The following is a 17,055-nucleotide window of genomic DNA, read 5'->3' as shown; positions in this document are numbered from 1 at the left end:
TTTTAATTTTATTTTTAAGAACTCCCAGTGCTCCATTCCATATAATTATTTCCTTCTCCTTAGGAAACATCACATTTCACATCAGGTTAACAGAGCTAAACCAGAGCAGGTGACTGTTTGGTAGATATCCTGTTTTCTGACAGCCTTGGGGGACCTGATTCTACAGCAAGCTTTCCATTTCCAGACCCCTTGTCTAGGTTAATGGGATGCCATTGAAACCATGAATATTCACATATTCAGTAGAAGGTAAATCTAATGCATCAGCAGAAGATGAGACAGGTTATCCCACTGAGCTGGTTCCCTTTGGCTCATCTCCCTCCCCATTACTCTCCATGGCTGCATTATATTTAATTGAAGAATAATTTGAAGGATAGGAAAATAAGGTGTGATTCGGTGTGACCCCAGCCAGTAACAACATTTGCTTTTCCACCTAGATCAAAGAGCCTGTTCCCATGTCTGCCTCCGCATTGTCAAGGGCTTGGGGCACACTGCCTTTTTTCCCAGCTTTCCCGGCCTTGACCACACCCCCCAATTTAAGGAGGCAGCTCTATTAGAAACATTATGGTCTTTGCATCCTCTATAGCCATCAAGCGGAGGATTCCTGCAGGTAGTTGGAAAGAGACCACAGACACTGAGGGAAGCTCACTCAGGACCTTTTCTTCACCCAGGCTCTCCGGCAAAGTAGTAAGTGAAGTGTGAGTTTCTGCCTAAAACTTTGCTCCTTTCCTTTCCGCTCTCCCCCTTTTTTTGTTTCATTCTGGGGAATTAAACAGTGAATTGATGGGGACTTTCAGGATACAGGCGGGGTTTCTCTTTCTCTTTTCACATTTTCCGATATTTTCCATTCAATTACTTAATAACAATTTTCAAAAATACTTCTTAACATTCTTAAAATAGTCTGAAATCAAGAGTGTTTCACTCTTCTCCCTGCTTAATAAAAGCAAAATCACACACGTTTTAGAGACTCGCAGATGACTTGTCAGAACTCTGAATTTTCCTCGCATATTGGAGCAGCTCCAAAGAAATAAAGCTGTAGTTAAACATAGAAATTCCTCTTTTTCTCTTTTACTCCTACCAAACCTATTGCCTTTTTTTTTTTTTTTTCCTGCCACGCAGCTTAATGAATTTTTGTAGAGAGGAAATTGCCACAGGTTTGACTCTTGCAAGTCAAACTAGCCAGTTTGTTTTGTGGTGTTCTTTTTTTTCTGTTTTGTGTTTTTTGGGTGTTTTTCCTTGTTTTGTGACTCCAGTTCTCCCGTGTTCTGCCTGTTTTGGGGGCTGTAGCTGAGACAGGGAGAGTCGCAAAGTCACGGGGCTTTTCTCCTCTCCCCCGCAGAGATGGACTTCATTGGCGATGCTACGGAACCACAAGGGGTATGGATGGCCATTCCCTTGCACTGGGTGATTTTATCCTGCATTGCCACTCTGTGGCTTCTCATCTGCTATTAACAAGCCCCCGTTACCCCACCTTTTAAAGCAGCCTTAAACATGGACAAACTGTTCAAAAAGATTCTGGGTTATTGAGATCAAGGTATTCACTTGTAGCTTTTCCCTACTACCTTTTGGGTAAGATTTTTTTTTTTTTTATTTTAAACCATTTCCCCCCCTTATTTCATACCATTGCTGGGCAACTGAAAAGAGACATATCACCAAAACAACAGGAAAAAGCCTCTAAAATGATAACCCTGGCAAATTCCTCATGATTTGTAAAATGACTCTTCATCTGTCGTGGCTCCGGATTGTGTCGTCTCCTTCTTATCTAAAAACAAACCTTCCCCTTCTGCAGGCAGGGACTATGCGTGGAGGGTTGGCAGGGTGGCCACTGTTGCTGTTGAGATTCTTACTTACCTGTTATTGTTCCTGAATGGAGGGAAGGGACAGCTAATGAGTTAATGTCTGCAAAGAGCTTTGAAGATGAAAGGCCCTTTTCATGTGTTCAGTATTGTAGTTATTAATATTAATATTTGAAGAAGCATGCTGTTTCTAATTGTAAATCAACAACTCCCATCCTTGCTAACTCAGTAGTGAAAAAACAAACAGTCAAAAAAAAAAAAAAAGCAGCCACACAGCGTCTTCCGTCCTGGTTCCGTTGCTGAGGAAGAGGGAGGCAGAGTCTGATTACAGGCTCCTTCCACCCACACGCTAGTGGGTAGAGGGGCCGCAAGGTCCAAGAGTAGAGTCTGGAAGAAGGTGGGCAAAAGGTGTCCTCCTTCAACACCTGGTAATGCCTGACCCTGGAGAGCTGGGTGAGAGCATGGACCTGGGCCAGTTGCCTGTCTCAGATTATAATGAAGTTCAAAGGCGAGCAGGGTCAGAACTGGAACCCGCTGCTGGATTTGGCATCAAGAATGTGGATGTACATTTGGGTCCTGTTAGAGATTGGCTTGGTAATGGAGAACAGGTATTTAACCTGACTGTTCTTAAAATGTGAATGATGATTCGTGCCTCACCTATTCCACAAAGATGAGAGAACAGGAGTAAACAGCATAGAGAGTGAAAGTTCCAATCCTGTTGAGGGGCGGTCCTAAGTAATATTGTAACAAGTTGGGTGTGTGGGTGCAGGTCCCTGGGGGAGGGGGAGGCAGAAGATGGATGAATGGTAGGGAAACAAATGATTAACCCTGACACTCCTCTATTTGATTATACCCAGAGCCTCAGTGTATGCCTGAATTTCTTACTGAGAATTCCCATTCTGGTGTACCTCCTGATTTTATTTATTGATGAACAGATCTGTTTTCCACAGAGACTCTACTTTTCTAATTACTCATTGAAAATTCCCATTTCTGCAGCAAACACCCGAAGGAAGGGTGACATCCCAGAAGCTGGGACACATACCCGCCCCCGCCCCCTCTTTCTTTCTTTCTTTATGGAAATTAAAACATATTTGGTATTTGAGCAAACTGAATGTGGTATGCAACAATTTAGAGGCGTTGGAGGCAAATTTTGTGAGTTTTCAATCCTCGGAAAACTCAGATCTGAAAACAACTCATTTTGTGTCTTTTCATCTCCTTCGTCCCTGCTCCACTGAAAATGTAGCTTTAGGGAACTCCAGCTTTTAATCTGGATTATTCTCCGAGTATCACACCTGGTTTCCTTCACTTTCCCCACCGGGAGGAAAATAATTCCCAATATTTTTCGAGCACTTAAAGTTAGTATGCTCCGGGGTCCTTACTGAGTGCTTTGCACAAACTACTTCATTTAACCCACATTGAAGTATTTGAGGTGGGCACCCTTGTTATTCCCATTTAACAGCTGAAGACACTGAGCTTGGTGATATGACCAATGTAGAGTAGGACCCGGTTAGAACCAAGGGGCTGTGAGTCCAGACCTTGGGGCTGGCACTGTATTGCAAAGCAACCTTCATAGCTTTCAGATACTGACACGAGTTTAGGCTGAATTCTTCTGCTCTGACTCATGATTTGCTCTTATTTGGGAGAATACTATGGAATAGGCCTCTTTTCCAAAGGGGAATCTGCAGATCGACCATTCGTTGTTAGAGAGATATTGACCATTAGAAAAGTTAAAGGTCTAGTTGACCAGATCAGCATATCTCTCCTCCGGTGTCTCTTGGGACAAATATCGATTGAATTTCTGTGTTGTCTCCAGCCTTGTGTTGGGTGACATAACAGATACTGAAGGAATAATAATGCATGTTCCATTTCTAAGATCAACATAATTTTATTTTAGGAGGCAAGGTCTTACCTGAAAAGAAGTTGAAAATAAAAGACAATATGAATGCTAAGCTATGTGACACAGTCTATGAGTGTCTGGGGACCTCAGATAGCAAGAAATCATGTCTGGAGCAGGGAGTGACATCTATTTCTGATCAATTTTGTTTCTCATAGAAGAGGATAGATTTGATATTCCAGTTGACTAAGGGCTGCTGCTGTATCAAGAACTTAGAGGAGAAGGCTGGGGTAGTACTCACTAGGAGAGTCAAGAAAGGACCTCTTGGTGAAGATGTCAAAAAATATTCTCAATGGGAGAAGTAAAATCTAGAAATTTTCAAGTGATGTGGAAAAGTAGAACCCACCTCCCCCCCCTCCGAATTTTAGCCTTTTTTTTGTATTTAAATTTTTTGACCTTTCATTTGGAAATCATCTTCAATGCCTCAGAAGTCGCAAAACACAAACCGGAGAGTTTCCAGAAGTGTTAGGACATTTAAAATTGTGAAAAATACAATGCAAATTATTTTCCTTCATCATCTTTTGGTGCCCCTGGTGACCTTTTAAACGAAAGGATTCCTGTCAGTGGGGAGAGAACAGCAATGGCAGTTTCTTGACATTCGAGGCTAAGTAACGACAACCACAGGTTCTTAGGAAAGGCTAGAAGGCTTGTCAGACGCGCCCATGCTCAGGCACATGGCTTTGGGGGCAGAGACAGGTCCTGAGCCGCCTGTGTTTCCCTGGCCAGGTTTGTATTGTCGCTAAGCTAAAAATCGAACTTCTGCTCAGCCTGTGCTACAGATGTCTTTTTGCCTGATCCTCAGGGGGCCCTGCCCCCTCAACACCTGCTTTGTTGTAATCACTCATGAACTTAACCAAGTTTGTCCAGACGCTTCCTTGCTCCTCCAACTGAGGTCCTTTGGGCAGTAACATCAGCATCACGTGGGATCTCGCTGGAAATACAGACCTTCCCCCTGTACCTCAGACCAGCTGACTCAGGCTTTGCATTGTAACGCGATTCCCAGGTGATTTCTATGCAAATCAGTTGGGGAAAGCGCAGCTCTAGAAGAAAAAAACAAAACACACACACAAGAAAATTAAAAAACGTGAACGAACAAAAACTCTTGAGTATTTTCTGTAGCAGCTTACTACTTCCTTATGTTCGTATCTAGTTGCTAAAAAGAGTTATTCCACCAAAGATAGACATTTAAGTAAAAAAAATTTCGGTCTGACTCGAGAGGCTACAATATCTCCCCCTTTGTGCCTTGCAGTCTCTCAGTGAGTTTGCTCCTCGCAGTAAGAAAAATGCTTACTTCTCGGTTTTATGCATAACAATGGTACAAATAGACTACTATTCAACAGAAATTGTGGCTCTTTAGGGAAATTCTTAACTAATGCCTACTCAACCTCTGCTTATGGAAGGGAATCCTTTTCTGATTATTTAAATGCAAGTCCTTTAGAAAAAGGAACAAGGGATTTAGGCCATCTGGGTTCTAGTTCTAATACCTGAATGAATAGCGTCTGCTCCTTTGGGCACTAAAAATAATAATTAATAAAACCCACTATAACTATGAAAGTATGAATGTTTACTAATGCCAGGCCTTATGACAAGACAGCAATAAATAAGAACCACTATTTGTTGACTATTTTATCATGCATAAAGCACTCTGCTAAGCACGTTTATTTTATCCAACCCTTCTCAATGATCCTGAAAGGATGGGTATTATTACCTCCAATTGATAGTTGAGGAATCTGAGACTTTGTGAGCTTAACAAACTGCCCTTGGCCATAGGCTCAGTGAGGAGCTGCCAGTTCACCCACAATCTGTAACTCCAGAGCTCTTAGTTGCTGATAAACTTAACCTCTCTGAGCCCAGTGTATTCAAACAAAGCATGATGGTCAACTCCAAAGTTGATTAAAATTGCAAAGTCCCTCTTTCTGCAAGAAGGGCAGCAAGCTGTTGAACATTACATTCAGAAAATTTGAACCTTACAGTTTGGGCAGTAAAACAAATAAAACAACACCGTGAAAATCTCCATCTGACATAGTCCCAAGAAGTTGCTTGCTGGATTTGAGAGATCTGAGGCAACTGGTCTCCTTTGGTTCAGTTTGAAAAGGGCATTATTCAAATCTATCCTGATCTCCTTTCATGTCCTCTTAGTAGCTACCTCTGTTCATGATGTCTTTCAGTCTTGTTGAGAGCTTCTTAGGAGCCCAAACCATCTCCATATTCTAGATTGTGTCCAATGTGCTCTCCATGCTGTGAGTAAAAAAGTAATTATTTTAAATTCTAGGCTATTTAGGGATTTCTTTGGCCCCATCCATTGGGTTAGAGGTGACATTTTTAGTCGTGCAGACCTTCTTTGGATTTGACTTGGCCAAGAATCTCATATAATGTGACCTCCACTGTATCTGTCATTGTGAAGCAGCGAGTACTTAATGTCATTTATCTAGCTTGCTCTTTTTCTGTTTCTAGTTTCTTAGTAAGAAACAATTTAAATTTATCGATTCGCTATTCATAGATAACTATGATGTGCATGGTGGCCAACTGTGATCATTTGCTGAATTTCGTGGTTAAATACAGCATTTGAGGAATGACATTTGGAGATGAGGCTGTGGGCACTTTTACTGTAAAATAGGGTACTGTTACCCTCAGTCTCCCAGAGGATGTTCCCACATGAAGCCTGATTGCCCAGAAAAAAGTAGAGTGCCAGTTTCTGCTAGGTTTCAGGGATTGGGATTGATATCGTGTTCATAAATTCCTCGCATTTAAGAGTAGGCAGGTTTGGATGTATCCCTTGATGTCTATGAGAAGCAACTCCCACTCTGCCCACTGTTGACAATGCCATTCCAGCAGTGTGACTGGGAAGGATTTGTTTCCATGAGGAGGAAACATAAAATAGTCTGTGAGGTACTCCTTATTTCCTAATTGCTATGGTACAACAGACTAAAACCATCTCATATTCTCTCTCTTTTTCAGGACATATTTACGAGTTACTCCTTGAGGAAGGGCAAAACAATATAATCTTGCAATCATATGATAACATGAGTGTATTTATAGTCTTCCAAGAAAGATTGGTTGAGCTATGTCAATTTATACAGAACTTGAAAGTGTTATGCTTAGTTAGGAGATGGGGGTGGTTTAAAGAAATAGGAGATGGCTATGAGTCATGTTCATGCCTCTATTCAAGTAAGGTTTAGAGCACTAATTATCAGTGAAGCGGAGGAGAAGTAAGACTGCAATGCTAGCTGTACCCTGAGTGGCTGTTTTGTGCATTTAGTGAAGGTGGCCTGTTTGGTTTAAGACACAGAAGGCAACAGCACATAAATGAGAACACTGCCTTTATAGGTCAGGGTTGGCCACTTAAAATAAGAAGGAATGTTTACTACTGTAATGTTGAAATACACAGTCAAGACAATGAAGTTCTTAAAAATTTTAGGAGCAAGGAAGAGAAACCATCTCCAATCCTTCGAACTATTTTTCTTTTCTCCTTATTGTAATCACAAAGTTTCCTTAGGAAATGATCTAAATACTCTTAAATTTGAGTTCTTGGGGGAATTGAACTTGGCAGCTTTTGTTACCCTGCCAGATCAAAGGAGAGATCTACTAAAATGACTGGAAAAATACCAGTGAGCTACTTATGAGAGTTAAGAGAGAGAATGGTACAATAGATAAACTTGTCAATCTGGTGCATTTGTTAGTTTAAAGGAAAATATGATTCTGGGGCACCTGGGTGGCTCAGTTGGTTAAGTGTCTGCCTTTGGCTCAGGTCATGATCCCATAGTCCCTGAATGGAGTCCTGTGTCAGGCTCCCTGCTCAGTGGGGAGTCTGCTTCTTCCTCCCCTCCTTCCCCTTCCTGCTCTCTTGCTCACTCTCTGTCATATAAATAAAAAAAAAAATTTTTTTTTAAAGAAAAATACGATCCTGCATGTAGTGAACATTGAAGAAGTCTAATCTTAGTGTTGCATATGGACACACGTCATCACAGGTGATGGGTCTTTTTGTTGTTGCTTTAGAGATATCTTCACTCTCTTGAGTATATTCAGGCTATGAGACATACTGTTATATGTTCTAACTCTATTTCACGGACAGGTTCTTTCATTCAGTCAACAAACGTGTTGCATGTCTACTATGTAGCATATGAAAAGGCAGTCCCTACTCTCCAGCAGCTCAGGATTGAGGAGCAGAAACAGACATTTATAAAAGAAATACTCTGAACCAAATAGCAAATACCAAAGTAGGAGTATTGATACATTGAGTCCTGTGGACGAGGGCTGGGAGTGTCCATCTAGCTGCCCAGGGGGTTCAGGGAAAGTTTCCCAAAAGAAGGAATGCTCCCTCTGAGTCTTTAAAAACAGATTTTCAAGGCATTCATAAAAAAGAAACTCAAACTATTCATTGGAGATTTAAGGTGTTGCCTTGACATGGATGGCAATGTCTTTAGTTTGGCAAAGGTTCTGTTATTTTTCTTTGAATAGATAGTCCTTTTGTCAGTCAAATTCTTTTCCTCCTGCATTCTAGGCCCAAAGGGTGTCTTTTTTTTTTTTTTAAAGACTTTTTATTTATTTATTTGACAGAGAGATTACAAGTAGGCAGAGAGGCAGGCAGAGAGAGGGGGAAGCAGGCTCCCTGCCGAACAGAGAGCCCAATGTGTGGGGCTTGATCCTAGGACTCTGAGATCATGACCTGAGCCGAAGGCAGAGGCTTAACCCAATGAGCCACCCAGGCACCCCGAAAGGGTGTCTTTTTAATACAGATTGATGGGAATCCTAAATTCTTGATATTGAATCCTAGTTGCAAATCTATTTAATTTTTGCATAGCAAATTATCTACATTATTTATGTTTCATAGCTTTACTCCACAGTTGAATCCTTCACGTGCCATCTTTATATCTAGCATAGATTGGAACCATGATTCCTGATCTGTGGCGTTAACAGGAAGACTGGAGGGTAAGTTCAAAGTTAGAACACAGTGCTGTTGTTGGTGGTTGTGTAATTTTGGCTTCTCTGTTATGGAAGGCACTTTGTACACGTTCCTTGTTCCAACAATACCACTTGTAGGTATTTAATGACAAGAGAAAATATTTTAGAACCTTTATCATGACAAGGAACTCGGACAAGTCAGTTATACAGTAATAAGAGACTCATTAAGTCAAGAATAATGCATACATAGAGCATAATACTCGACAGCCATAAACTTTGGAATGTAGGGTTATATTCCTTGAAGTAGAAAAATGTCCATAACATGTCAAATGTCAATGAAAAAAGCAGATAACAACATAGCATGTAGAAAATTATACCATGAAGGTAAAATTATGATCATGTGTATATGTTATATTTACATTCGGAAAGACACATTAAAAAACACCCAGAGGAACATTGAACAGAGTATTAGTATAATTACCTCTGGACAGTGGGATTTAGGGTGATTTTGACATTTATTTTAGACATTTCTGTGTTTTTATCGTAATTTCTTCAATAAATACATATTATTTTTTCCAATAACAATCGTTTTCAAAAGAAACAAAAATCATTTAAGTGTAGTTTACTATTTCCTTAATGGCATAGTGTTTCCTTGAAGAGCACATAACCCAGAATAAAAAACACTGATGTCACCGTGCTCCTGTAGAGATGCAGCCAAGCAGGATAGAGTTGCTGTGAACTGGCACCCCTGCTCCTCCTCAGCCTCTCTGCCCTCTGGGCCTCCCTCACCCTGCCCTGCAGGGATCTGGGTGAAAGGCAGCTTCAGCTTGCAGGTCAGGCCCAAGTCTCTAAGCTTGCCGAGGCTGGAAAGGTCTAGAAGAGGTCCATTGGGTAGCATGCTCTACAAAGAATAGTGCTTTCCCCTGAGTCCCACAGAAAACTGTTCAAAGTCCATTACTGGACTGACACACCCACATAAACCAAACTATTATCTTTTTTGTCCTCTGCACGGATTGAGCATTTTCATATGGAAAATTGAGAAGAGTGAGAAAAGAGGAGCCCAGGGGAAGGTGGCTGAAGACCTAGAGTCAGATCTCAGCCTGACTGGGTTACAGCATTGCCCATTGTCTTTCTCCACATCTGGGGGGGCGGGGGGGAAGGAGGACTTAAGTGAGTTAAAGGGCATGTACGCGTTTTCTAACTTAACTCTCAGAATCAGCAAGTCTCTGTGTGGCCGTATTCTACCAGCACCTGTGTAGGGCCTGGAGCAGAAGGTGAAGATGCAGACGAAATCCTTAAGTTCTAATGGGGTGTGCGTTGATGAGACAATCAAGAAGCAGCTCAGTGTCACATGGGGTGGTAGAAAACACTTCTGTGACTAGGTGACATTAAGAGCAAAAGCTTAGAAATGGATCACGCCACAAACCTATTCTTTATTTTTTTAAAAGATTTATTTATTAGAGGGAGAGTGTGTATGCGGGCAAGGGGGAGGGGAGCGACCGAGGGAGAGGTAAGAGGAAGCAGACTCCCCGCTGAGTGGTGACTCCTGGGGCTCCATCTCAGGACCCTGAGATGACAAGTACCTGAGCTGAAACCAAGAGTTGTACCCTCAGCCGACTGAGCCAGGAGCCCCCACACCTATTATTTCAAGTGGATCTTTATTCAGATCTGGGATCTGCTCAGATTCTCTGATTAGAGAATCTAAAAAAAATCTGACCCACTTTACATTTTCCTTCTTGGGAGACCAAGTCATCCTTTCATTCACTCATTAAAAAAAAAAAAAAATCTCTTATGCCCCCTCATCTATCTTAAAGTCTGGAGATACAAAGATGAAAAAGACATAGTGCCTGTCTTCAGATAGCTCAGAGTTTAGTGGGAGAGGCAAATAGAAACAGATGTTTATAAAAATTTTTTTTTAAGATTTTATTTATTTATTTGTCAGAGAGAGAGAGAGAGCGCACAAGCGAGCATACGCAGACAGAGTGGCAGGCAGAGGCAGAGGAAGAAGCACGCTTCCTGCCAAGCTAGGAGCCCGATGTAGGACTCGATCCCAGGACACTGGGATCATGACCGGAGCCAAAGGCAGCCGCTTAACCAACTGAGCCACCCAGGTGTTCCGAAACAGATGTTTATAAACCAATGTGTTAGGCACAGTGGCAGAAACACGCAAGGGGAACAGGCGGGAAGGCCAGCTAGTCCTGCCCGGGAGGGAGGGGTAGGGCAGGAGGGGTCCCTGGCAGCGAGACCTTCTGAGAGGAGTCTCAAAGCAGCAAGAGAAGCAGGTAGGTGGCTGAGGAGCAGGACAGGAGGCATTTCTACCAAAGGAGGTCATGTGAGAAGGGCAGGGAACAGAGGACTGGCCCCATGAGCTTGTGGGAACAGACGTTCCACGTTACAGGAGCAGAGGTGTATCTGTATTGGGTAGCATGAGCCCTAAGGTGGAGGGGGAGCGCTACCCCCGGAGGCCGGGGCAGGATCCTGAGAATTAAGTCACTTCAGACACATTTATCTGCTCCTTGGCCATTGCTGCTTCCTTTCAAGAAAACTGAGCTCAGCTCTACACAACCCTGTTATCAGGTGTTCACATCGTTCCTTCACTCTGGCGGGCCTCTGGTTGCTTCTAGGCTGGGGAGTAAATCTTAAGCCACAAGATTTTGTATTTAGGTAATAAACGTTTATGATGCCACAACAAAACAAAACAAAAAACAACAAAAACGTTGGTCCAGCTGATGTTTCATGTTATGTGGGAGGGAATTCTCCTTGGCCAACAAGTCAAAAAAAAAAAAAAAAAAAAAAAAAAGCGTCACCCAGACACTTTTTGCTTTTCCTGAAAGGGTTTATGTCCCAAGCAGCTGTTCTGTGTCACAATCTACAAGCGGAGAAAGGGTGAGTTCTTTTTTTCTTTCTCCAAAAAATAATACAGCAGTAATCCATTTCTGTCCCAGAGTTATTTCCTGAGATGAGAGCCCTTGAGAGCTCTGGCAACTCCCTCTTTTCGGCTTCCTCCCTGGGCAAAGGGCTTTTCCCCAAGGGAAGTGTCATTCATCTAACGCAGCCACAGGAACACAGCCCCGCGCTGAATGAACCATATGTGGGGCCATAGGTTTCCTCCCTCACTCTGTCTGCTGGACAGAAAACACATATTTCCACCGAACCTCTCCCCAAGCTATGTTGCTCCGAGGGGTGTTGTCTGGCTGAGATTGAAACTCCTGATGCCCTCGAGCTGGGCTTCCTGACAAGGCTGCCCCTTCTAAAAATCCTTTTTCTTACAAATACTTAAATAAAACAGGAATTCAGAAGAGGAAGGATCTTTGCCACTTATGGGAGTATAGGGGTGATTCATATGACCACAAGGGCACACCTCACACTGCAATTTCCCATTCCCCACACCTAGTAGGACTGACCGCTATTTCTTTCTAGATTGCTGATAAACTGCTCATCACCTTGTATTATAGTCCTGTGTAAGTCTGTCTTTGCCACTGCCTGGAGATAGAGACTGTCTTTCTCAGCTTCATTCTGAGTCGGAGAGAATGTGAGGTCTATGAGGTCGGGGATCTTTGTTTACCAGGTGGGTCCCAAATGCCCAGAACAGGGCCTGGCACACAGCAGATGTGTAGTAATGATTTACTGAATGGGTAAACAAGTTTCTAACAAAGGACGCCTTCACTGTGCTTGTTGCATGAATGATTGAGGTCTGTGATGACTCAGGGGGTCCATGGGACTTTTGGGGAGGACATCGGAGGGCTGAATGGCTGGCACAAACAGTGCTCCCATACCTGACAGGTCCCAAAGGTATAGGTTGTCCTGCAGGGCTCTGGAGGGAAAGCCAGTTGTACCCTAGGGAATCTGACCATGGTTAATCTGTTCTCAGGATGACACATTCTGTGTTGCTGAGTTGTAAGTTTCATCCGTGAGCAGATCAAAAACTTTCAAGTGGGGATGTATAGATTGATGACGATTCATTAGGATTTTTGCATTTGATTTCAAGATTAAAGATAAGGAATGCTTTGGTAGGAAGGGAATGTCGAACTCATTGAGATTATCTTTGACAGTGTATGGTCAGGATCAGTCCTCGTTGACCTATGTTGTATGTACCTTTTTCATATGTCATGTTCGGTCTGATTCAAGATAGCTCCTCATTGTTTTGAGAAACAGATGATATTAACTGGATATTAACTGGATTTTAAAAATCCAGTTGGACTTGCATACTTTGGTCTTTGTCTCCTCTTAAGCTTCACCACCGGAAATTCTTAAGGGGCCATTTTGCTGCAACGGAGATCAATTTCCCCTAAAAAACAAGGAATAGCATCTTGATTAACATAGCCTAGTTACCCTTAGTTATGTTATTTATTTACTTATGAAAGATTTTTATTTATTTATTTGACAGAGAGAGATCACAAGCAGGCAGAGAGGCAGGCAGAGAGAGAGAGGGAACCAGGCTCTCTGCTGAGCAAAGAGCCTGATGTGGGGCTTGATCCCAAGACCTTGGGATCATGACCTGAGCTGAAGGCAGAGGCTTTAACCCACTGAGCCACCCAGGTGTCCCCTTAGTTATTTTATTTTTAAAAATTAATATTATTTTGTCTGCATCTATTTTTGGAGAAAATGCATCATAAGAAAAGTAAAGGGTTAGTTAAAAACAAGAAGCACAAGTTCTGGGCTAAGATATGTCTTTTGACGATTTTTAATTTACTGATCTCAACCATGCAATATTAGCCACTCTGTACCTGTAGTCCTTAGTCGGTATAATTTTCTGTTGCTGAGCTGGTTTAACTATATCGTTTAAATACATTTCGTAGGAAGGAAGATAGGCTCATTGGCTGTCAACTGAACGAAGACAGTAAACCAAAACCACAAACTGAACATAGGACATATAATACTCTTTTTTTTTCCTTGAAATGTGCCGGTGGCTTTACATATTAGCAAGAATAAAGGAAAAGACAAATATAATCCGGAAACAGTCAAGTTAAAACAAAAATGTTACTTTAAAAAAAAAAAAAGGTTTTATTGATTTGAGAGAGAGACAGTGAGCACGGTCCTGCAAGAGTACGAGTCAGGGGAGGGGCAGGGGGAGCAGCAGACCCCTCACTGAGCAGGGAGCCTGAGCTGGGGCTATATCCAGGAACCTGGGATCATGATCTGAGCTGAAGGCAGATGTTTAACCAGCTGAGCCACCCAGGCACCCCTAAAACGTCACTTCCTAACCATAGGAATTTAGCCTTCGAATGCTGTGCCTAGGAACTAAATCTTCTAAATCACTTAGGAAAGACTTTTTTTCAGTATATAATATTGAGTTGATTAAAGTGTGTGAACTAATGTACTTTAGGAAGCATTTAGATTAACAAAAATGTTTGATACATAAATGGTTTTCCTGATGACTGACAACCAGCTGGACAATCCCTTCAGCCAGAACATTCCTCACGTTTTCTCGACAGTCGGATTTTTGGTGTAGATAACAGCTCTGCTCAAGAATTATTTCATAGTGTTTCTCCTTTTGTTCCAGATGAATAATGTTCCATCCGTTTTTCAGGGCTTCTCTCTATTTATCTGTGTCTTAGGTCCTGGTGGATGTGTCTCTCCAGTAGGGCTTTTCCATCCTTCTTCCCTTCAGGCCTTTCTTTTTTTACTCTTTTATCAAATTTATGCCACACCGGTGTGCTGAGTGCACCTGCTATGTGCCAGGCCTGGTTGGGGTGGAGGGAGGGTGATAGACGGGGATATTACTAAAAATGACACGTAAGACCTGGTTCTTGTCCAGAAACCCTGCAAAAGGGTCTTTTTGTAGATGCTTTTCCTGCTTCTTGACTGTAGCTCACACAGACTAGGCACTATCCCTGCTACTTTGCAGTCAAGAGACTGGCTCTGTCTGGGGTCTGCCCATTTTCTATGTGCCCGTGATCTGTCACTTTATCTTTCTGATTTCTCATTTCCTTCTCTGTAGCATAAAGAGGTGAACTCTAGGGGTGCCTGGGTGGCTCAGTCGGTTATGTGTCTGACCCTTGATTTCGGCTCAGGTCACAATCTCAGGGTTGTGAGATCGGGTCCCATGTAAATCTCCCTGTGGAGCCTGCTTAAGATTCTCTCTGTCTCCCCCTCTCCTACCCCTCCTCCCCACTTCAAAAGAAATATTGAAAAAAAGAAGAGGTGAGCTCTATGGTTCCTAGGAGACACCCACTTCTAAGACTCGAACCCTCTGGTTTCTAGTGCACACATTGGTGCAAGCAGGGGCTCAGTGAAGGCTTTCTCCCACGCAGGTGCTGAAAGTGACCATGAGCTACTTTGTGGATTCTGCAGCCAGTGGCCCTGCCCCTTACTCAGCAACACGTCCTGCGATGGCGGTAAGTGGGGTCCGCTCCCTGCTTTTCCCTTGCCCACCCTGCCTTTCCTGGCTTCCCCTTGCTTTCCAGCGTCCTGACCTCTCTTGGACAGAGAAGCCGGGACCCGACTCCAAATTTGGAATCAGCCTTGAATCTCTTGGAGGAGCTAAATTGTGAGATTATCTGTGTTTTTATCGGCACGTAAAATAAAAATCCAAGACTGATGGATTTGCTGAGAAAGGTTTTTTAGTGTGTTTGAGTTTCAGAGAAAATGACTCAAGCACGATTAATGGTTAAAGGCTGGTGATTTTTCACTGATCAGTTCACTTGGTGAAAATTTTTCACATATCGCTATACCTTGGGTTTAACATGGTTAAACTTATTTGAGGCCTCATACATAAAAGCTAAATATCACAAGCCTTCTGATCACAGAATTTAAAACTGAGAAATGTAACAGTAAGTTTACAGGAAAATGTTATAAATCCCAGAATAAGAGAGGTAAAAGGAACTTTAAAAATAAGACTAGATAAAGTTTCTTGCCCTCAGGGAAAAAACCCTCACCCAAGCAATGCGTTGATCAGTAGAAGGTTTTGAAGCATTTCTTATCAATTGATTGTGTGAGCGATCCCATGATGATCCCATCGATCAATTGCAATGTTGAAAGAACCTTTACTACTAGCTGATATATTATTGACTTTTCATTTCAAATTCTGTATGTTTTCATATGAAGAAAGCCAGTGTAAACGTTGAACTCGTTTAGCTTACTCTGGAAATGGACAGATAAGCTTAATGCTAGATCTTCCCTGTACATTTATGGCTCTAAGGAGACACCAAGGGACTAGAGCTCTTTTCTGACTCTGGTCTTGGACTGTCTTGCCTGAGGATCTGCAGAATTTCCAACGCGGGTACCCTTACGTTAACCACGCCCACTCACTGTAATTGTATTTTGAAAGATTTGATGTATTCACAAGTTATTTTCCATATCGTTGAAAAAATAACTGACCAAAAGCTATTCTGTGTTCAAGGAGTGATTATCACTGCTTTTTTCAGTGACTATTCTGAAATACCTTTTTTTTTTTTCCTGTTTTAAATGGCTGCTGCATTTGTATAAACCCCATTCACTTTTCTAAAAAAATTAGAATCAGGAAAAAGTTTAGAGTAACACCAGAAATATGTTTAGAAACACACACACACACACACACACACACACAAGTCCTGACCAGCCGTCACTCAGTTTTGCTCTGTAGAAATCACCCAGAGTCTTGCACTTGCTGGTCACAGAAGGGACTGGAAAAGTTGTCAGGGAAAGACTCCTCCTCCTGCTTCTCACACAGAGGTTATCATCTGAGGTCAACACAAATTACACTAAATAGTTCTTAAAGATGATATTGAAGAGATTTGTTAAAACAAATAAAGGGTTTTGGGATTTCAGGGCAAAATATGTCATTGGCTTGGAAGAATAGATTTAAAAACTAGCCTATGTTAATTATCTTTGCCAGTATGAATCAAAGTAAACAAGACAATAACTTCTGCAAAAAAGCAATGCTATGCAAATTTGTATACATTGTATTCTAGACACTGAAATACATGGTATTACAAGTATGCAAACTACAGGTATAGTATTAAATTAACCTTGGCAGGGTGTCTGGCAATTGTATGAAATTAGAAAACCAAAACTCAGCTCTGGGTACATATTTTCAACAAACAACCCCACCCCTAACTGAATTCACTGGCTAGTTTTAATGCATTTTAAATGGTCTCCACTGGTTGCAAAACAGAGGACTCATTTGCTCCCAGCCCCAACAGCCATATCTGAAAAGTATTATCAACCTGCGGGATCCTTCTCGCTGTGAATTTCAGAGTTGCTTGGGTAAAAGCAGAAGGTTGCGTAAGAACTGCTAACTACTACTCCAGCACTTTCACGCCTAACTTCTCTCTGGGCCTCAGTTTCTCCATCACTGGGACTAGTTAGGCAACTTTTCAGAACCCTAATGCAAGCAGTCAAGTCTTGTGACTTCTTCGCCTTGGTGCGCTCCCTAATACAGATGAGTGCATGAATAAACAAACAAATAAATAAAATTTATTGGTACAAACTTAGGGTCAATCAACCAGCCCCTGCAGAGAACCTCAACCTAGCCAGCACCATAAG

The 17,055-nt window shown here is 42.1% G+C and overlaps 1 protein-coding gene across 2 annotated transcripts in view; it reads left to right on the top strand.

The window, feature by feature from the left end:
- Positions 1-584: 584 nt before the first annotated feature.
- ETS1 (ETS proto-oncogene 1, transcription factor) overlaps positions 585-17,055 on the top strand; it is a 129,377-nt gene continuing 112,906 nt past the window's right edge. Inside the window, exons 1-2 of one of the 2 annotated variants that reach the window (XM_082683935.1) lie at positions 585-684; positions 14,844-14,927. In XM_082683935.1, the coding sequence (XP_082540061.1) occupies positions 14,859-14,927 (69 nt within the window). In that variant the 5' untranslated portion in view covers positions 585-684; positions 14,844-14,858. Of the gene's footprint in view, positions 696-14,843; positions 14,928-17,055 lie in introns of both variants that reach the window. The other variant, XM_082683936.1, reaches the window with a different exon arrangement.

The sequence above is a fragment of the Mustela nivalis genome (genome assembly GCF_964662115.1).
Source record: "Mustela nivalis genome assembly, chromosome: 9".
Classification (NCBI taxonomy): domain Eukaryota; kingdom Metazoa; phylum Chordata; class Mammalia; order Carnivora; family Mustelidae; genus Mustela; species Mustela nivalis.
Note: the sequence above shows the minus strand (reverse complement) of the source record. Positions and strands in the feature narration are given on the sequence as shown.